We start from the raw sequence: 17,595 nt of genomic DNA, 5'->3' as shown, positions 1-17,595 counted from the left end.
TTATTCAACTAGGAACGGTTTCGCCGTCATCAGGTCCCTCTATTGGACAAGTTTGGGTCTATAACTAACCTTCAGTAGAGGCGCAACAGTTGTTAAAAACTATGCTTGATCACTGCAGACCTGTATGAAGCACCACCCCTGGGCACGCTTGCAGACGCCGAGCCTGATTTTTATCTTTCGTTATGGCACTGTGGGAAGACGATTACTCCTACAGTTTTTGCCAATACAGTGGGCTGATGAAGGTGCAGTGTGTCACCAAACTGGTCACACTTGAATAAAAGGTATTAATGCATGGCTGGAAGTGTTACACAAATTTTCGGGCACTAAAACGCGTGTATATCTTGTGTTTTAGTCTTTCTCTTGCTCACTTGTCTCCCGAAGCTCAGATGAGAACTTTCGTACCTCCAAAGAAATTCTTCTGTTACTACGAGTGTGGTAGTGTCGGACTTACTCCAAGGGTTTCTACCAAAATGTTCTGTGTGAATATCTTGGTACAGGTGGGACTGTCACAGATAGGGAACAGTTTGTAGAATCTAATGTACTAAACATATATTCCACAACAGGAATGAGAACTTGAGTCAGCGTTTGCATTATGGGAGCCACTAATCCACAGTGCTGGAAATTGGAAAAATATGTGGCCGGAAGTGGGAAATATATTTGGCCGGAAAAGTACTAAAGAGATTCGGAAATCCGCTTACTGTAGCCGACATATCGTTAAAAATAGAAAGACTAGATGTTAGGAGACCTAGTAACTACCACATTACCTACGAAACAAAGAAAATAGGAGGAATCTATTATGCCCACGAGGAAGAACTATATAGGAAGAACATTGGTGCTGTTCACTAGGCATGAGAGGTCCAGAGATGCGTTCCAAAGTACGACATAGACCGTAACGCTCAACGGCTTCCGGACAACAAGTAAGTCGTCATCAAGTCATAGAGTTATCACATACATGCGTCCCCGCAACACCAGCGTCTATCGAGGCCATGTTCTCACAACGTAATGGAATTAACAGCAATCTTGGATTCGGCAGGTCTACCTGCAAGGTAACCGAGGACAAAGCATGCAGTCATGTAAGATGGCAGCAGATTGTTTCATCGATGTTCACGTTGCGGAAAAATGGATAATCCAGAGTAAACGATCGGGAAACGAATGAAACGAGTGAGGCGGATACCAGTCTCTGGGAGTTTTATAAGCTGACTTTGTCGCTCCAAGGATTAAAATCATCGCCCTCGTCGACGACCCTGCAGTATAGCTCCACTGAGCTGTCCCTGTTGCGGCTTTATCTAAAGGAGGAGGACATTTTTAGATGTTGCATCGTCCTCTCCTTATGACGCTAACGCGAAGGCATGGAGGTAAATGAAACTTCCTGGCAGATTAAAACTGTGTGCCCGACCGAGACTCGAACTCGGGACCTTTGCAGGAGAACTTCTGTAAAGTTTGGAAGGTAGGAGACGAGATACTGGCAGAAGTAAAGCTGTGGGTACGGGGCGTGAGTCGTGCTTCGGTAGCTCAGTTGGTAGAGCACTTGCCCGCGAAAGGCAAGGGTCCCGAGTTCGAGTCTCGGTCGGGCACACAGTTTTAATCTGCCAGGAAGTTTCATATCAGCGCACACTCCGCTGCAGAGTGAAAATCTCATTATGGAGGTAAATGTCTGTCTTCCCAACTGCACTGTCCATGAACTAAATTTGAAAGGTAATGGCTTTTCCTAATGGCCACCACCATATTTGTGTTACGTTAATCGCATAATTATTTTGACGTTACTGTCTGACAGTCCAGTCGCTCGCCTACAAATTGATAGTTTCGCACTTTAGCTCATAACTGATTTACGTGAGAGAGATCTGCATAATAAATTTATGCACTTGCTCAACATTCATGTAATCAACCTGTGATTATAGACATTCGACTTGTAACTTCAACACCTATCAGAATATGTGATCAGACTCTTTAAGATTTATAATATCATCTTTCTTTTAATGTGCAGGATGTAATAATAGCCTTGAACTGGCAAACGTGAGTGTGAATCAACCTGACAAAGGCAGTGATGTACAAACGTATCTCACGTTGGGACAGTTACAAATTATGACACATTCTTTGAGCTATAAGCGCTCTCAGTCCCGACTTAACGACTCTTAAGGAATGTAAATCCGCGTTCAATAGCAAGGAACACTCAAGTATTTCTATTTAAAAACCACAAAATAATTGCGACGACACTGCCTGTGTGACGGACGAGTTTTCTTTCTTTTTTAATACAAGATTCATTAAGTGCTGAAAAAGAACTCTTACCTACGGTTGCTACTGTTCCATTTTTCTATTAGGAAACTCTCTGAAACTTTCAATAGAGTTTTTGATTGCACTTTGTGCTTTATCTTCCTTTATTGTAATTATATATATGTAGCACGAAGTCTTCGCTCTAGTAACTTTCCACTACAGTGCCAGTGAAACAATGAAACACTGCCACCGGCTAGCACCTTCAGCTAACCACTCCATTTCGTGTTATCGATAGTGCCTATTCTGAACCCAAGTAGCTTTTTTACTCTATTTTTCCTTTGAAAGAAAGATGATATTTCGGGAATTAATTTCAAACACCATCTTCTGCATGCCTGGTACAGTCATTTTCGTGTTCACAATTCTTGTCTGAATAATAAAATTATTCGAAAAGCCTGAATCCTATTAGAATTCTAGGCCAGAGTTGCTTTAGAATATAATAATAATAATATTATTAATAATAGTAAATTTTTTTTAAATTTATTTGTTTAACCTCTTCTGGTTATGGCCTTCAGGAGCTCTGCTGCATCAGACAAGGGCTTGACACATACAGCACATCTTTACATCGCAGTTACCCATGAAACCACAATTTTAATAGGATAAATATTATTAAAATCATCCGAACAGCTATAGTGACAATGTCAGTAAATAATACTGACTATGAGCGGACAAAGTTAATATTCGTGGTACTTGTGCTATTGCTGCTGCCACTAAGAATAATATTAGTATTAATAACAATAACGACAATAATAATGACAATTATAACAACAACGGCTGTGACAGGTATAAAAGGAATTTGTAAGTGTACAGAATAGATGTATTCCGAATTAGCGGGTTTTAGGGAGAGGAAATTCATGTAGACTGCACCAGATAAATCTACTGGGAACTGGGGAAGATCTGGTTGAAAGAAGGACGTACAAGAGTCACGAATGGGTAATGGGACAGTGCGATCATTTTTGTTGCCTTAGTGGATATGTCATTAACTGACTTCTAAATCTAGACATGTTCTTCAGTCTTCTAATCTACTGCGAGTAGTTATTTCAGAGTTGGGTTCCTGCTACCGAGGAGGACTTAGAAAATATTGCTAAACGATGGTGCAGGGAAGAAACGAATGATGTTGCTCTTATGAGAACAAGTGTTTCTGCCTGTGCTGGCACGGATTTCGTTCGCCATTACAATTACTGTGCATCCGATGCGGTAAGTGGCCAATAACAACTGGTGAATACAATAATCATATGTGTACGATGTATTAAAAGGCGATAATACATGTTCCAGATGATGCGAGAGCGCCGCGCGGCTTAAATAAGTGTACACTTCGGGTGGAAGGAGCGGCATGAAATGAAATGATAGTACGGCATTGTTGGCCGGGAGACCCCATGTGGGGTTTTCGGCTGCCGGAATTGCAAGTCCTTTTTAGCTGACGCCACTTCGGCGACTTCCGAGTCAATGATGATGAAATGATGATGAAAGTCACACAACGCCCACTCATCACAAGGCAGAGAAAATCTCTGAGCCAGCCGGGAATTGAACCTGGGGCCCCGTGCGCGGGAAGCGAGAACGCTACCGCAAGACCACGAGCTGCGGACGAAGGAGCGGTTATTTTGCTGTGATAGATACAGAGTGAGCCGTGATAGATAGATTTGCATTTTATGATTTTTAGGGAATCTGTTGAACCCGATATCCTGTCCGTGTTGTATGATTAGTTGTTGTTGTTCGCCCAGAGGTACCTGGGTTGTTAGCTGTTTTTGGGGTGGTTCGGTAGTGACTGGTGTGCATCCAGAAGGAAAAGCCTCGAACACATTTTTAGATGCCACGATCATACAGAGGATCTAGAATTCACTCGTATATATTCTAACTGTTTCACCTTGAGAGATCGCACCAGTAGGTTGATTTGGTAAGCGATAGGAATAGAATGGAACCATTTACAGGCAGCAAGTAACTGAAGGAAAAACTTGGTTAGTGGAAGAGACTAGTAGCCAGATTTAGTTTAGGGAACTTTTGCGTATCGCGTTGTGCTAACGTCTGAAGAGGCTCAGTTATGTTAGAATTGTTAATTAAGGTTAAGGCGAAAAAGGCGGGAACGCCTAGGTTTTTCGTTTATATTTTTGTTTGTTCTTGGATTTCCGTTTATGTGTGTGTGTGTGTGTGTGTGTGTGTGTGTGTTTATGTGTGTGTGTGTGTGTGTGTGTGTGTGAGGGGTGGGGGGGGGGGGGGGGGGCGGTGCAGTCTTTGCTGGCGCTCGATCACTTTCGAGATTTGAAATTGTTTTGAGATACCTAGCCCTAATAAAGACATGTTTTCTTGTGTCAAAAGAAACCTTTACGTGTGGTTACTCAGTGGCTGTTTCAAGTAATTCATTTTGTTCTGATTACAAGTTTAAGTGTCTACCTAAAAGTGACGTGTTTGAAATGAAAGTGCAAGGGAAACTTATTTTCGTTGAAATTGAGAACAGTATTATTACGTAATATCTTACAAAACGACGAAAGAAAGGTGTAAGATTCAGAGATATTACTAGCTTCTTGCGTAACATAATCTCGAGTTCGTATTAGGAAGTTTTGGTTGCAGTGAAAATCACTTAACAGCGTTGGTACACACGAACTACACAAGAATCCAATATTAATAAACGCTACCAAGATTAAATTTACCTAAGAAAATTTCTAAGTGAGTGAAAACCAGAATTAAAGTCGTTTGAAGTTGTTAAATAGAAGTCAGCGATCATACTCACAAAGGCGTAGTGGTTAATCTGTGAAATACATTTCGTATCATTATTTATATCGTTATTTAGATAGCAGCGTTAGACTACACAGAAGGAAATATAATTATAGCTCCAGTTATCATTATCTCGGTATAAACGTTGGCCAAATACGAGTTTAATATGAATCAGTCTTTGAACTCACTTCATATTTGAGATAAATGTTGAAAGTTATTAAGAGATTACAAGGCGGTTCCAGAGAGACTGTTCTGCCTTGGAAGAAAGTCGTTGCTTCTGAGAACAACTGAAAGCTGGATTTACGATTTAGCTTGACATAAAATAAACAGGTAAAGTATTGAAATAATTTTGGTTCTTGTTTTGGACGTTAGGAAGATAATGGGTGTTGTCGCTGTCTTCTGTTAGTCTAGTCATTGCTGATAGAAAGCGATTGTCAGTGTCATTTAGATGTTTCGGTGTATGTATTTCTGGTGTAGTAACATTGGTGTACGACCTCAAATTTTGCGTATAGTGAAAATGCTGTTTCTTATTATCTTGCGTTTGAGTCTGATGTCTCGTCAGTGTTTATTATCATTGCAGTTGTTAATCGATCCCTTGTCATTTTGAGTTAGATCTTGAGTCCCGCTAGTCGGCATGTTACATGCCCTGTTCTTCAGACAAGAGCGTTAAGGTCTACGAGAGACACGGGTGACAATGTTCGTTGATAAGACAACAGAGAAACAGAAGGTAATGAAAATTCAGCCCTTGTCTGCATGCAGCCAACATAGTTGAGGATTTGATGGTGAAATATCATCAAAGAGTCAAAACCTACATATATAATTATGACAGATATTCATAAAGAGCTCCAGACGCCTTGACCTTTCTTCAGAAATGACTTCCAGGATAACGTAGCTGTAACCAATAATTCGAAGTTTATGTGTTTTTTCAAGTTCCTTTTTCAGGCCAAGGGAGAAGAGTGTTTTATTCTTTTATAGGGCACGTTGAGAAGTTGATGCTTTCTAGCACATTGCAGTTGTGTTCAATCCAATTTAGATTTTCATCTGTTATAATTTCTGGACTCTTTGTCGAAAATTTTTCCCATTTATTGTTGAAGATTGCAGGAACTATCGGTAATTTAAGCTAAGGAGCCTATAACCAAGCGCCAGTACCTCTTTGGTTTTGGTTTAGTTGAGCTTTAGCCCTATTTCTTCGGACCATTTTCAAAATGCACACAAGTCGGTACCGTAGTCCTCCATACCTGTGCTTAGGTTTATTGGTTCAGCATTTCGATACAACTGAAGGTCATCAGCGTACACGCGGTATTTGCAGTACGACAAAACGGAAGACACATCATTTACGTTCAATTATAAGTGTATGGGAAATAATAGCGAATCGTGGGGGACGCCTGTTACTGTCTCCATTGTCAATATGGTTTCGGAGATGAGGCATTGCTGGCGAGATGTCAGTATGAGCGAAACCATTGCACTGCACTTGGCGAGAAATTGAGGCAGCTGAGTCTGGCAATTGAAATGTCGAATTCGATAGTGTCAAATGCTTTCTTGAGGTCTAAGAAGCACATGTTAGTCTCCTGTAGTGCGTCCGTGGCAGGCTTTGGTCATTAAGGCAGAAATTGTGCTAGGACCTTTACTGAAATCTAGTATTCGTATAGTAGGTGGTTAGTGGTTAGGTAGTTTGTTAGTGGTCGTGGACTATAAATTCTAAGGCCTTCCACAGTGCAGGAAGAACACAATTACCTCGGTAATCAGAGTTTGAAGTGGCAACGTCTTTTTTAGTTAGTGGCTTAACTTGTCTCTTTTTCCAGCCTTCAGGAGAAACATCATTCGTTAAGAAGTGATCGATGATATATCTTATAGTGGGTGGTAGTAGGTCAATAATAAGCTTCATTATTTTGACTGTGACGCCGTTGTGTCCAGTAGATGCTGATCTGATACGGGTTATGGCGTTTTAGATAGTGCTGCAGGTAACATGCTTTACATAGAATTTTTCGTGACCACAGTCCTTTGCCTATGAAGTAATCAATGAGTGTTACGTTTGTAATTCAATTGTGGTTGTAGGTAATGTGCAATATCGGTTGAGTACAGGCTCGGAAAGCCTGAGGTTTTAATTTTTCATGGTTTGACTGACTGTACCCCTTCCCGCTTATTTTAGTTATGATAATAATAATTATTATTAACATTATTATTATTTTAATATTTACTCCAAAACAGTCCTTATACATCATGCGCATAGAATAATGTAATTAATTCATATTCCTGCAATGAATATAGTATTTAATATTGCTACTTATTACGAGTTAACAGTATGGTACAATATCGAATATCTGTTGAATCATTAAAGAGCATCCTCGCAATGACATTACAGACGAAAGATTACTTCCAGTGACAACAATGAGTAAAATTGCAACACCGTATACTGTGCCAATTACGGCAGCTATTGAGGAGACTCTCTAGAAAGATGTCTTGCTCTGAAGCGCTAGCGAGATTTATGTTACATATTTCATTATATTACAGTTAATTACTGCTACAACATCACGAAAGAATTGAAATAAAAATGATAATTGTGTAACCGACTATTGAACTATCACAATCGCCATTATGTGCACGTGCATCGACATCGTCCAGAATATCCTTGCCGTTAAGTGTCTGCGTGGAGAAAGAAAATATTTTTTGTGAGTAGTACAGGGAGTCCGAGCTTTAGGATTTGGATATCGGTGAAGTTTCTGGAGACGACCGACACAACCAACTTCAGATCGAAGCTTGTATAGCCACAGATGCAGAGCAACACACTATTCTGAAGCGGAATCTACATTGAGTAGAAGTGCTTCTTATAAAGAACAGGCTTTATATGAGTGTGCGACAGACTTGGACATAGGAACTGTTCAACTTTAAAGTAAAGTAGTGCAGGTTGCGTAGCACTGGAATACATTTCTAAGTTGTTAAGGAAGCAGAAAGATCCGCAGGACATTAATTGGATGTAGAACCATGTGCAGTTTCAGGTTTTGCAAATGTTACCATTACTTAGGAAACTAATTAAATGTGTGATGCAATGAAACAAAAGTTTCGGCCACATCCACAAACTATAATGCTGAATCAGATAAAAAGCTTAACAGGTTTGAAGAAGTACGTTGAAGAATAAACGTAACTCTTAAATCCATAACTAGGGAAGTTACATAAATAAAAAGAAAGTTTAAAACATAGTACAAGCAGGAGAGACGATGTTCTAGACGAAAGATAAGGGCTGCAAATGAAGAGATCTGATTAGCACTGAAAACTTTCTTATATCTATAAAAAATAGTTGAAAGTACGAAATGAAGCGTATGAACAGAATTTCAGAAAATCCTGTGCTACAATCCAAAAGGGTGGAGAGTCAAGGGACGGTGAACATACGCCTTGTGAGAACGTAACAGGCTGTCAGGATAAACGTAGTAAAAGAAGGCCATGATTTACCGCAAAGACCTGCTCATAAAATTTCGATCTTCAACAGTCAGTTTTTGCCCACAGAACATCATAAGGTTTATAAAAGCAAACATTATCATCAGCCAACTACTAACAGCATCAAAGTATTTGCTGAAATGCACGATGAACACAATTCCGTCTTGTTTATCAATTTATTCATGAGACCATTGTCAAAGGGAAGCCTTTGTAAATGATGTTTTTCACTGTAAAAATGGTCTTATGAGTTAAAATGATTTCGAATAAATTGCTTTAAAAACAGGATTGTATTCATTATACATTTCAACAAGTTTCTGAAAGCATTTGCAACTTAATATTACGAAACTGATAATCATCTGTGGATCGAATTTGTTTGCTCAATAAAGAAATTTCATCAACAGCTCCTGCAGTTAAATCTTGATGCTCCTGAAATATTTACTAACTGTGGGGTACCACCGACTCAAAGTACAGACCTGGAAAACGATATGAAAGTCTGCAGTTTGTTACTTTAAACTGTGTTTCAACTTTAGGATTAGTGTACGGCAACATATGAAAGAAGAATAACCACAAAAGATGGGCACAGTGAGCTTATGTTTCAAGAAATGAGTTAAAAACTAAAATAAAAAATGAAATGTATGTTAATTAACCATACCTGCTCTTTAATGTCATGTGCGGACAGGCAGTAGAGTAGCAGAGGATATGTCATGGCAACGAGATACCCAAAGTGCGACAGCATGTCTCCAAAGTTTTCATTTGCCTGAAAGACAAAAATTGTTTTATAGGTAGCCGGAATTCAGGAGTTTTTGATCTCACTGCTTCTTACTGGTGATCATACTTCACACGTTGGAATAACATGGAATGTCTCCCTTTGAATAAGTTTAGCATTAAAATGCACTGTACTTATAGTGTTAACTATTGATAGCCACACCGAAAATAATTGACATATAAAAAAAAAACCTTGCAAATGTCACCTGTCTTCACCTTCATAATGGTTTAAATTCGGATAAAAGGAAAGTCATTAAGTTTCTTCAAGGATGCCATATGCAAATGAATACATCCATTGATGATCCTGTACGGCTAGCATGTTTTGGCGTGCTGATTTACTCGTTTCACCCGCTGTTCAAATTAGGTCGAGACTTTCCTAAGGGATCTAACGCGTGCGTGGAGTTGCGATGTGATGGTTGAGTATTCGTCGAACTGGGATTATACATTTGCTGCTATGTGCACATGGTTTAGGTCTTCTCGGAAGAGTGGAGTGTCCGCCGAATACTCATCTTTAAGAACACTTGGTCTTCTAGAATGGTGGAGTTAACATGGAGGTTCATTTTCACAGTGACTAGAATAACGCCACCTATGTAGAGCCTATCACGAACGACAGCCAATAAACATCACGGAAACAGCTCCGTTCTGAACTACTGTCTCTACGTGATTAAACATCTCACTGGGCCATAAGTGCGTTAGACATCTTAGGTCTCTAAAAAACAGGCTGAATTGTGACTGGCTAACAACTTTACACATTTCACATTTTCTGAATTTTTGCCCCAGCGAAGTTGGATTGGGGGGGGGGGGGGGGGGGGAGGGTTTTACTAAACGTTAAAAAAATTTGGGCCAGATTATATCAGTTACGCATGCAACACCTATTTCCACATCTCGGTAAGATTATGTAAGAGTATCATTGTCATCCAATAACTATTAGGGGAGTAAAAAAAGTTTTCCTCAAAAATATTCCAGAATTCGAATCGAGAACAACTGTCGGCACTAACGTAGAGGTAGGTATCATCGGTTTACGAAACAGCATAAATTGCTTAATACATGCAAGGCCTCCGGTCCAGACAACACACAAGTCAGGTTTCTCTCGGAGTATGCTGATAAAATACCTTCCTACTTACAAGGCAAACTCCCAATCTCACCCCACCTCAGATATAGCTGTCAGAAACTGGACAGAGATCAAGCACGAAAACGGGAAGAAATGTGAAAAAAAGAAGCAAAACAGGAACAGTGAACGGTCCAAACTATTTTTTTCCAAAATTATGAGCTGACCGCCTAGTCTTTAACGTGTCTATTCTCTGTATTCAGATGCGTGTCTGTCTCGTGGTGTTACGTCCTTTTGCAATAGCGAGGTATTAGGAAGGGATCTCCAGACGTAGATATCTCCTATTTCTTCTGTAAAAGTACCAAATTTTATGAGTCTTCATTTCCCTTTTGGAAGTTTTAATGCTTGAATTCCTGTGTTGTTACGTGGTTCACACACATTTATTTGTTTTGAAAGTGTCCTAAGGCCGAAATATAGATTGTGAGATACAACCTGTGGTACAGTCAAATGGTGTTATATCTTTCAGAAAGTTTTATGTGACTGTGGCTCCACACCAAAGTAGACTCGCATTTTTCGTGTTTTCACCTCTTTCAGAGGTCTATGCGGCATTTCGCCTGCTCTCACTATTTATCAGTTTTACTCGTGACGGTAATCACAGGATTCATATTCTATAACCAAATTATAGTATGACAGACACTTCACTGACCGGACGGAAAGTTCATAAATTCGTAAACAAAAGGGGGGGGGGGGGGGGGGAAGCACGAGCGAGATTTGAACACGGGTCTTCCGCTTTGTAGTCCAGCACCGCGATCACACAACCACAACGCTGTGGACGTGCAGTTTGCTCGATGTTGCACCGTTCACTGTTTCTGTTTTGCTCCTTTTTTTTCACAGCTCAGTGCACCTTCTTCCTATTTTCATGGTTGATCTCTGTTCAGTTTTTGACAGGGTCTCTACTGAGCCGTTTTGCCACCTAATCTGAGTGGGTTTAATGGGGAGTTTCCCTTCTTACCAGTCACATACAGCCAATCGCTTATTGAAAGATCTGTACCTAACGACTGTAAAGTGCCACAAGTCGCACCAGTACTCAAGAAAAGTAATAGAAATAATCCGCTGAATTACAGACCCATGTCGCTGCCGATTTGCTGTAGGATTTTGGAACGTATACTGTGTTCGAACATTACGCGTTATCTCGAACAAAATGATTTACTGACAAACAGCCAACACGGATTCAAAAAATGTCGTTAATATACAACACAATTAGCTCTCTATCGTCAAGATGGAATGAGTGCTGTTAACAGGGAATGTCAAACTGATTCCGTGTATTAGGTTTCTTCACAAGCGAATTCTATCAAATTGCGTGTCTATAGACTACCGTGTTAGTCGTGCGACTGGATTCGTGATTTCCTGGCAGAAAGGTCACAGTTCGTAGTTATTCATGGATAGTCGTGCAATAAAAGAGAAGTAATATCTGGCGTTCCCCAAGAACATGTTACGGGTTCTCTGCATTTCTTGAGATTTATAAACGATTTAGGAGACAGTCTGAGTAGCACTCTTGGACTGTTTGCAGATGACACTGTCATTTCCCGTTTTATAAAATCATTAGATAATCTGGTCACACGTAAGTGAGAATCACCTATATCCATTTATGTCCAGTGTGCATTCCGACGGTTTTGGGCAATTCCAGCAGGACAATGCGGCACCGCACCCGTCCAGAATTGCTACAGAGTGGCTCCAGGAACACTCTTTTGAATTTAAATACTTCTACTGGCCACCAAACTCCCTGGACATGAACATTATTGGGCATATCTGGGATGCCTATGAAAGGCTGTCGAATTGATGTTCAGGGTCAGCTTCTGGAATAAATTACGTCTATCGAAGACGTGATTATATTCGAAGTGTATTCCGGGGGTAGGTATGTTTGAAAAAACCACTACCTAGCGAAAGGAAACTACATAAAAGAAAAACCGATTTATGTTCTCCATGATGACTACTGAGGCATCTAATGTATAAGGTTGGTACATCAGTTAGTAGCGTTTTTGTTCTGCGTGTTTCTATTCCGGTTTCTATTGGTTAATATATCCGTTCTAGGCGCTTCAGTCTGTAACTGCGCAACCGCTACGGTCGCAAGTTCGAATCCTGCAGTGTCAAACGTCAGATTTGTGACAAACAAGGGCCAGAACCAATAGTATTTGTGTACTTCATCAGAATGTGAGATACGTAAGACGGCCGCGGTGGTCTAGCGGTTCTAGGCTCTCAGTCCGGAACCGCGGGACTGCTACGGACGCTGGTTCGAATCCTGCCTCGGGCATGGATGTGTGTGATGTCCTTAGGTTAGTTAGGTTTTAGTAGTTGTAAGTTGTAGGGGACTGATGACCTCAGATGTTAAGTCCCATAGTGCTCAGAGCCATTTGAACCATTTGTCATTTTTATTTATAGTTCACTGCAGTTATTTTAGTTTACACAGTGTCATTTTGTCATTTGGAGATAGTATGTGGACGCTAGAACATAGGCCGGCCGTTGTGGCCGAGTGTTTCTAGGCGCTTCAGTCTGGAACCGCGCGGCCGCTCCGGCCGCAAGTTCGAATCCTGCCTCGGGAAAGGATGTGTGTGATGCCCTTAGGTTAGTTAGATTTACGTAGTGGTTGCAAGTGACTGATGTCCTCAGATGTTAAGTCCCATAGTGCTCAGAGCCATTTAAACCATTTGCTAGAAAACATAGTGCGAAAGGGACAAATCGGTAATGTAACTTCCTAGCAGATTAAAACTGTGTGCCGGAATGAGACTCGAAATCGGGACCTTTGCCTTTCGCGGGCAAGTGCTGTGAGGACGGGGCATGAGTCGTGCTTGGGTAGCTCAGTGGTAGAGCACTTGCCTGAAAAAGGCAAAGGCCACGAGTTCGAGTCTCGGTCCGGCACAAAGTTTTAATCTACAAGGAAGTTTCACATCAGCGCACACTCCGATGCAGAGTGAAAATCGCATTCTGGAAATGGGAACATATTCTAATGTTTGACTTAAGTAGAGGGGCGACAGCATCGGATGCAGCCAGAAACACTTGCGCCGTGTATAGGGATAATGCTACGGATAGATCACGAGAAAAATGTGGTTTCTTCGTTTTAAGAAGAATCATTTTGACATTAGTAAATATCCACGTTCGGGAAGACGTTCGGCGTTTGATGAAGATTGTTAAAACGAACTACTCCACAATGATCTACGTCAGAGTACTCGAGAAATGGCAACCGTGGTGAACTGTCATCATTCCACCATCGTCCGACACTTGCATGTAATGGGAAAGGTCCAGAAAGGTAAACCAAAATCACAAGAATCAGCTGGTGGCTATAAGTGCATCTCTGCTTGCACGTCTTCATTTGGTTCGTGATCAACACCTAACATTCCTATCGTGTATCGTTACGGGTGACGATACATGGTGTCTGCATGCTAACGTAAGGAAACGAAAGGTATGATTGAGCGTAAACAAAGCAGCAACGGCCCGTACAAAGACCTGCGCGCATCCACAGAAGAATATTATTATGCTTCTGGTTGAATAGCGACGGAGTGGAGCGCTACGAATTACTTCCGAGATGTGCAACCACCACTGCCGACATTTATTGTCAGCAACTGAGTGGTCTTGCAGACGCAGTCCAAGGACAACGACCGGGAAGACTGCGCGAAGTAATACTTACCCACGACAACAACCGGCCATATTGTGCTCGAGAGACAAAAGCGCTACACAGGTGTTAGGTTGGGACGTCATTCCGCATTCTCTTTATTCACCCGATCTTATGCCTCAAATTTTCCCCTTTCCGCTCTCTATCGAACATCCTTCAAGAAACTTCCTTTCCGATAGAAAATATGCTCCGAACATGGCTACACGATTTATGCGTCTCAAAATCACGGGATTTCTACAGTTGTGGAAACTGATAAGTTAGCAGATTGCTGTAAACAGTGGTGGATTAATTCAAATGGCTCTGAGCACTATGGGACTCAACTGCTGTGGTCAGAAGTCCTCTAGAACTTAGAACTACTTAAACCGAACTAACCTAAGGACAGCACACAACACCCAGCCATCACGAGGCAGAGAAAATCCCTGACCCCGCCGGGAATCGAACCCGGGAACCCGGGCGTGGGAAGCGAGAACGCTACCGCACGACCACGAGATGCGGGCACAGTGGAGGAGAATATATTATTGATAACTTGTTTCTCTGTTGCGTGTATACGATGTGTTTACTACATTTATGGGAAAACGGTGCGAACGTATGCACCAACCCAGTAAACAAACACAAACAAAAATTGCTCGAATGCGCGAGAAGGGACTGCACAAGTCGTAGTATAAGAAATGGGGTAAAAGTTCGAAAATAGTTTCTTCTTGGGGTGCAAGTACGCTTTGAAGACTTCTACCCCAATATACGCGAGTACATATAAAACTTTCTTCCGATTTTGCTATTTTACTTTACAAGTAATACATAAAACTACGAGGCGTGTTTTTCAAGTAAGGTCCGTTTTGTTGTGGACACTAGTACTTCGCGCGCATTCCGCAACGAGCGCGTGCGTCGTGTACCGGAATGCCTCGGGAACAACTGTACTGAATTTCAGCTCTGTAGCTAACCTGTACGGTTCTGTTTTGTGCTTTCAAAATGTTTTAGACTACCTACTCGCCCACCGTGGGTGAGTTTCGGTCACTGATACGGTTTTGGCAGCAAGGAAACTGTCTGATGCAGAAATTCATCAACAGATTCGCGAAGTGTACGGTGTTATTGTTATGAGTGAAAGCAAAGTGCGTAAGTGGGTACGAGAATTCAAAGATGGCCATGACAACGTCCATAATGAGGATCGCTCCGGTCACCCTTCTTTGATTACAGACGATTTGGTGGCTTCGGTTGAAGTGAGGATTCGTGAGGACAGGCGCTTCACAAACGATTTTCCTGACGTGTCGAGATCAGTGCTTTACAACAGCGTCTCTCAACACTAAAAGCTTAGGAAACTGTTCTGCCATTGTCTCCCGAAACTCCTAACAGAGGGCCACAAAAACTAAAGATTTGAGTGTGCGAGGAAGTTATCACGAAGAAGGTCACGGCTTCTTGAGTCAGATCGTAACTGGATATGAGAAAATGGGTTTCGCATATCACGTCCGAATCGAAGCAACAGAGCATGGAATGGAGACACAAACACTCGCCTGTAAATGTGAAGTCCAAACAGACTCTGTCCCAGCGCAAAATCATTGCATCGGTATTTTGGGACAGGCATGGTGTTTTGTTGGTCGACTTCATGCAATGAGGTCCCACTATCAATGCAGAAGCATACTGCCAAACTCTGATAAAACTAAGCAGAGCGATTCAAAACAAATGACACGGCATGCTGGCGAAGGGAACTGTTCTTCTCCGTGACAGTGGAAAACCTCACACTGCAGGTCAGACCCGCGATTTATTGGCTGGGAAGTTTTAGACCATCCACCCTACAGCCCTGTTCTTGCGCCGAGCGATTACCATCTGTTCCTCCACCTCAAACAACACCTCAGTGGCAACCGTTAAATGATGACGACGACGTGAAAACGGCAGCGAACTCTTGGTTATCGGAGCAAGCGGCAAGTTTTTATGAAGAGGGTATTTTAAAATTAGTTGAGAGGTACATACGTGTTACAATAAACTTGGGAACTATGTCGAAAAATGGAGTGAAGTATGTACTTTCCGAAAATAAATTAATTTGTCTGAAATAACCTTTCGTTGTGTACTTATTTTCAAAAGGACGTTACTTAAAAACACGCCTTGTAAATTAACAAATATGATGGAGGGCACTGGAAGCTTCTAGCCGCCAGTTCCAGTACCATGTTAATCTAATTCTGAAATAGATTTAGCTTGACCTAACACAGCTAAGTACAGCATTTTCTCCGGCTGTAAGCGTCCGACGGCGATCTGATCCCTGAATAGAACTGAGGAGCTGGTGACAGATACACTGCCTAATGGGAGAATGGTGAATTTTGGCTTTAGGGACCTGAAATCTTGATGTGTAGTCTTTGCCCATTCATACCTTCATCCTCACCTACCGTATCGCTTTATGTCCCACTGGGAGGAGCGGTCTTTTGCGAGATGGCCAGCTACAAATTCCGTTGCACGCCATTCATTTCGCTGGGCTGCTGGTTGAGAAGCACCTGCATTCAGCTAGAGCAACGACTGAAGTCGGGTTTAGAACTGATCATTAGCGAAGCCTGACACTCGTAACCGGTCACTGTCGGTTAGAATTTTTATCGACCACTGCTCTTACGCCGTGATACGTGACAGCTAATGATACACCAATGCTTGCGCACACGTTGGGTAATCCACTTTGAAACATCAATAAATCAGGCAGTTAGACTCACTGCATGGTCATGGATTATTTCAGGTGCAAAAGCTTGTTTGTGAATCTGTCATGTCTTTACGTTGACCTAAAATATCGCTCTAATTACATACGACTGACTGTTAGATACATACATCTTTGTCACGACGTACGTCAGCGCTGCAGAGTCAAAAGGCCGTCTGGTATCTGTTCTGCACCTTCTATGGCACGAGCCCTTTTCTCACGTACTCTCCTTGATGTAGTATTCGTTCATTCTGTTTTTCCACTGTCGAAGTCAATTATCAGAATAATTCTTCTTCCATGTAAGGAAGCTCTTTGATTCTAGTCAGTGTTCAACAACCACGTTGTACATCGTAAATTAAAATTTCACTTATTTAATTCTTCCCACGAAATCTAACTACACATGGCACTGTTGTCGCATTTACATAGATGAAGATCGTGTTATCAATTTTCTCGGTGTTTTTATTCATGCTTGCAATGTTGGGACCCTCTTCATTTGGTTTTATCTTCAAGAGACATACACAAGGTTTTGAATTCAGCTGTCCATTTACGAAGTTATTAAATTGGGAAACAGAAGCATTCAGTAATAATAGATAACATTGTAATTGTTGCCAACTGTGAAAAAAATAACGATTTCGTACAGGCATGACATTAGTAGCTATGTCAACGAAGAAATCCCACAGTTCAAAATTGTCTCATGTTGGAATTCCTGGCAGATTAAAAATGTGCGCCAACCAGGGTCTCGAACTCGGAAACCTGCTATTTCCGAGCTATGCATTTATCGACTGTTTCTTTTTTTTCTTGGTGGGGGTGTAGCCTTCCCATTTCCTCTTATTGCCAATCCATTCGCTCTCCTTATTTGACTTCCTCAGCTAGCGAAGTTGCTTTACTGTTTCTACTCGCAAAATTGAAATTATTTCAAAATTAAAATTTGGACAAATGAATAACGACTCTTCTGCAGTTGTGGAGATGCTCTTTTGAGCAATGAGAACGGTAAAGTGAAATTATTATTTCTCTAGAATAACAAAAACCAATAACTTATTT

At 41.3% G+C, this 17,595-nt stretch overlaps 1 protein-coding gene across 1 annotated transcript in view; it reads right to left on the bottom strand.

Annotated features, from left to right (window-relative positions):
• Positions 1-17,595, bottom strand: part of LOC126485028 (odorant receptor 83a-like) — an 81,958-nt gene that overhangs the window by 2,416 nt on the left and 61,947 nt on the right. The window contains exon 5 of the mRNA XM_050108633.1: positions 9,062-9,166. Within this exon, the coding sequence (XP_049964590.1) occupies positions 9,062-9,166 (105 nt within the window). The remainder of the gene's footprint in view (positions 1-9,061; positions 9,167-17,595) is intronic.

The sequence above is a fragment of the Schistocerca serialis genome, chromosome 6, assembly GCF_023864345.2.
Source record: "Schistocerca serialis cubense isolate TAMUIC-IGC-003099 chromosome 6, iqSchSeri2.2, whole genome shotgun sequence".
NCBI lineage: Eukaryota > Metazoa > Arthropoda > Insecta > Orthoptera > Acrididae > Schistocerca > Schistocerca serialis.
This window is presented reverse-complemented; position numbering and strand designations above follow the sequence as displayed.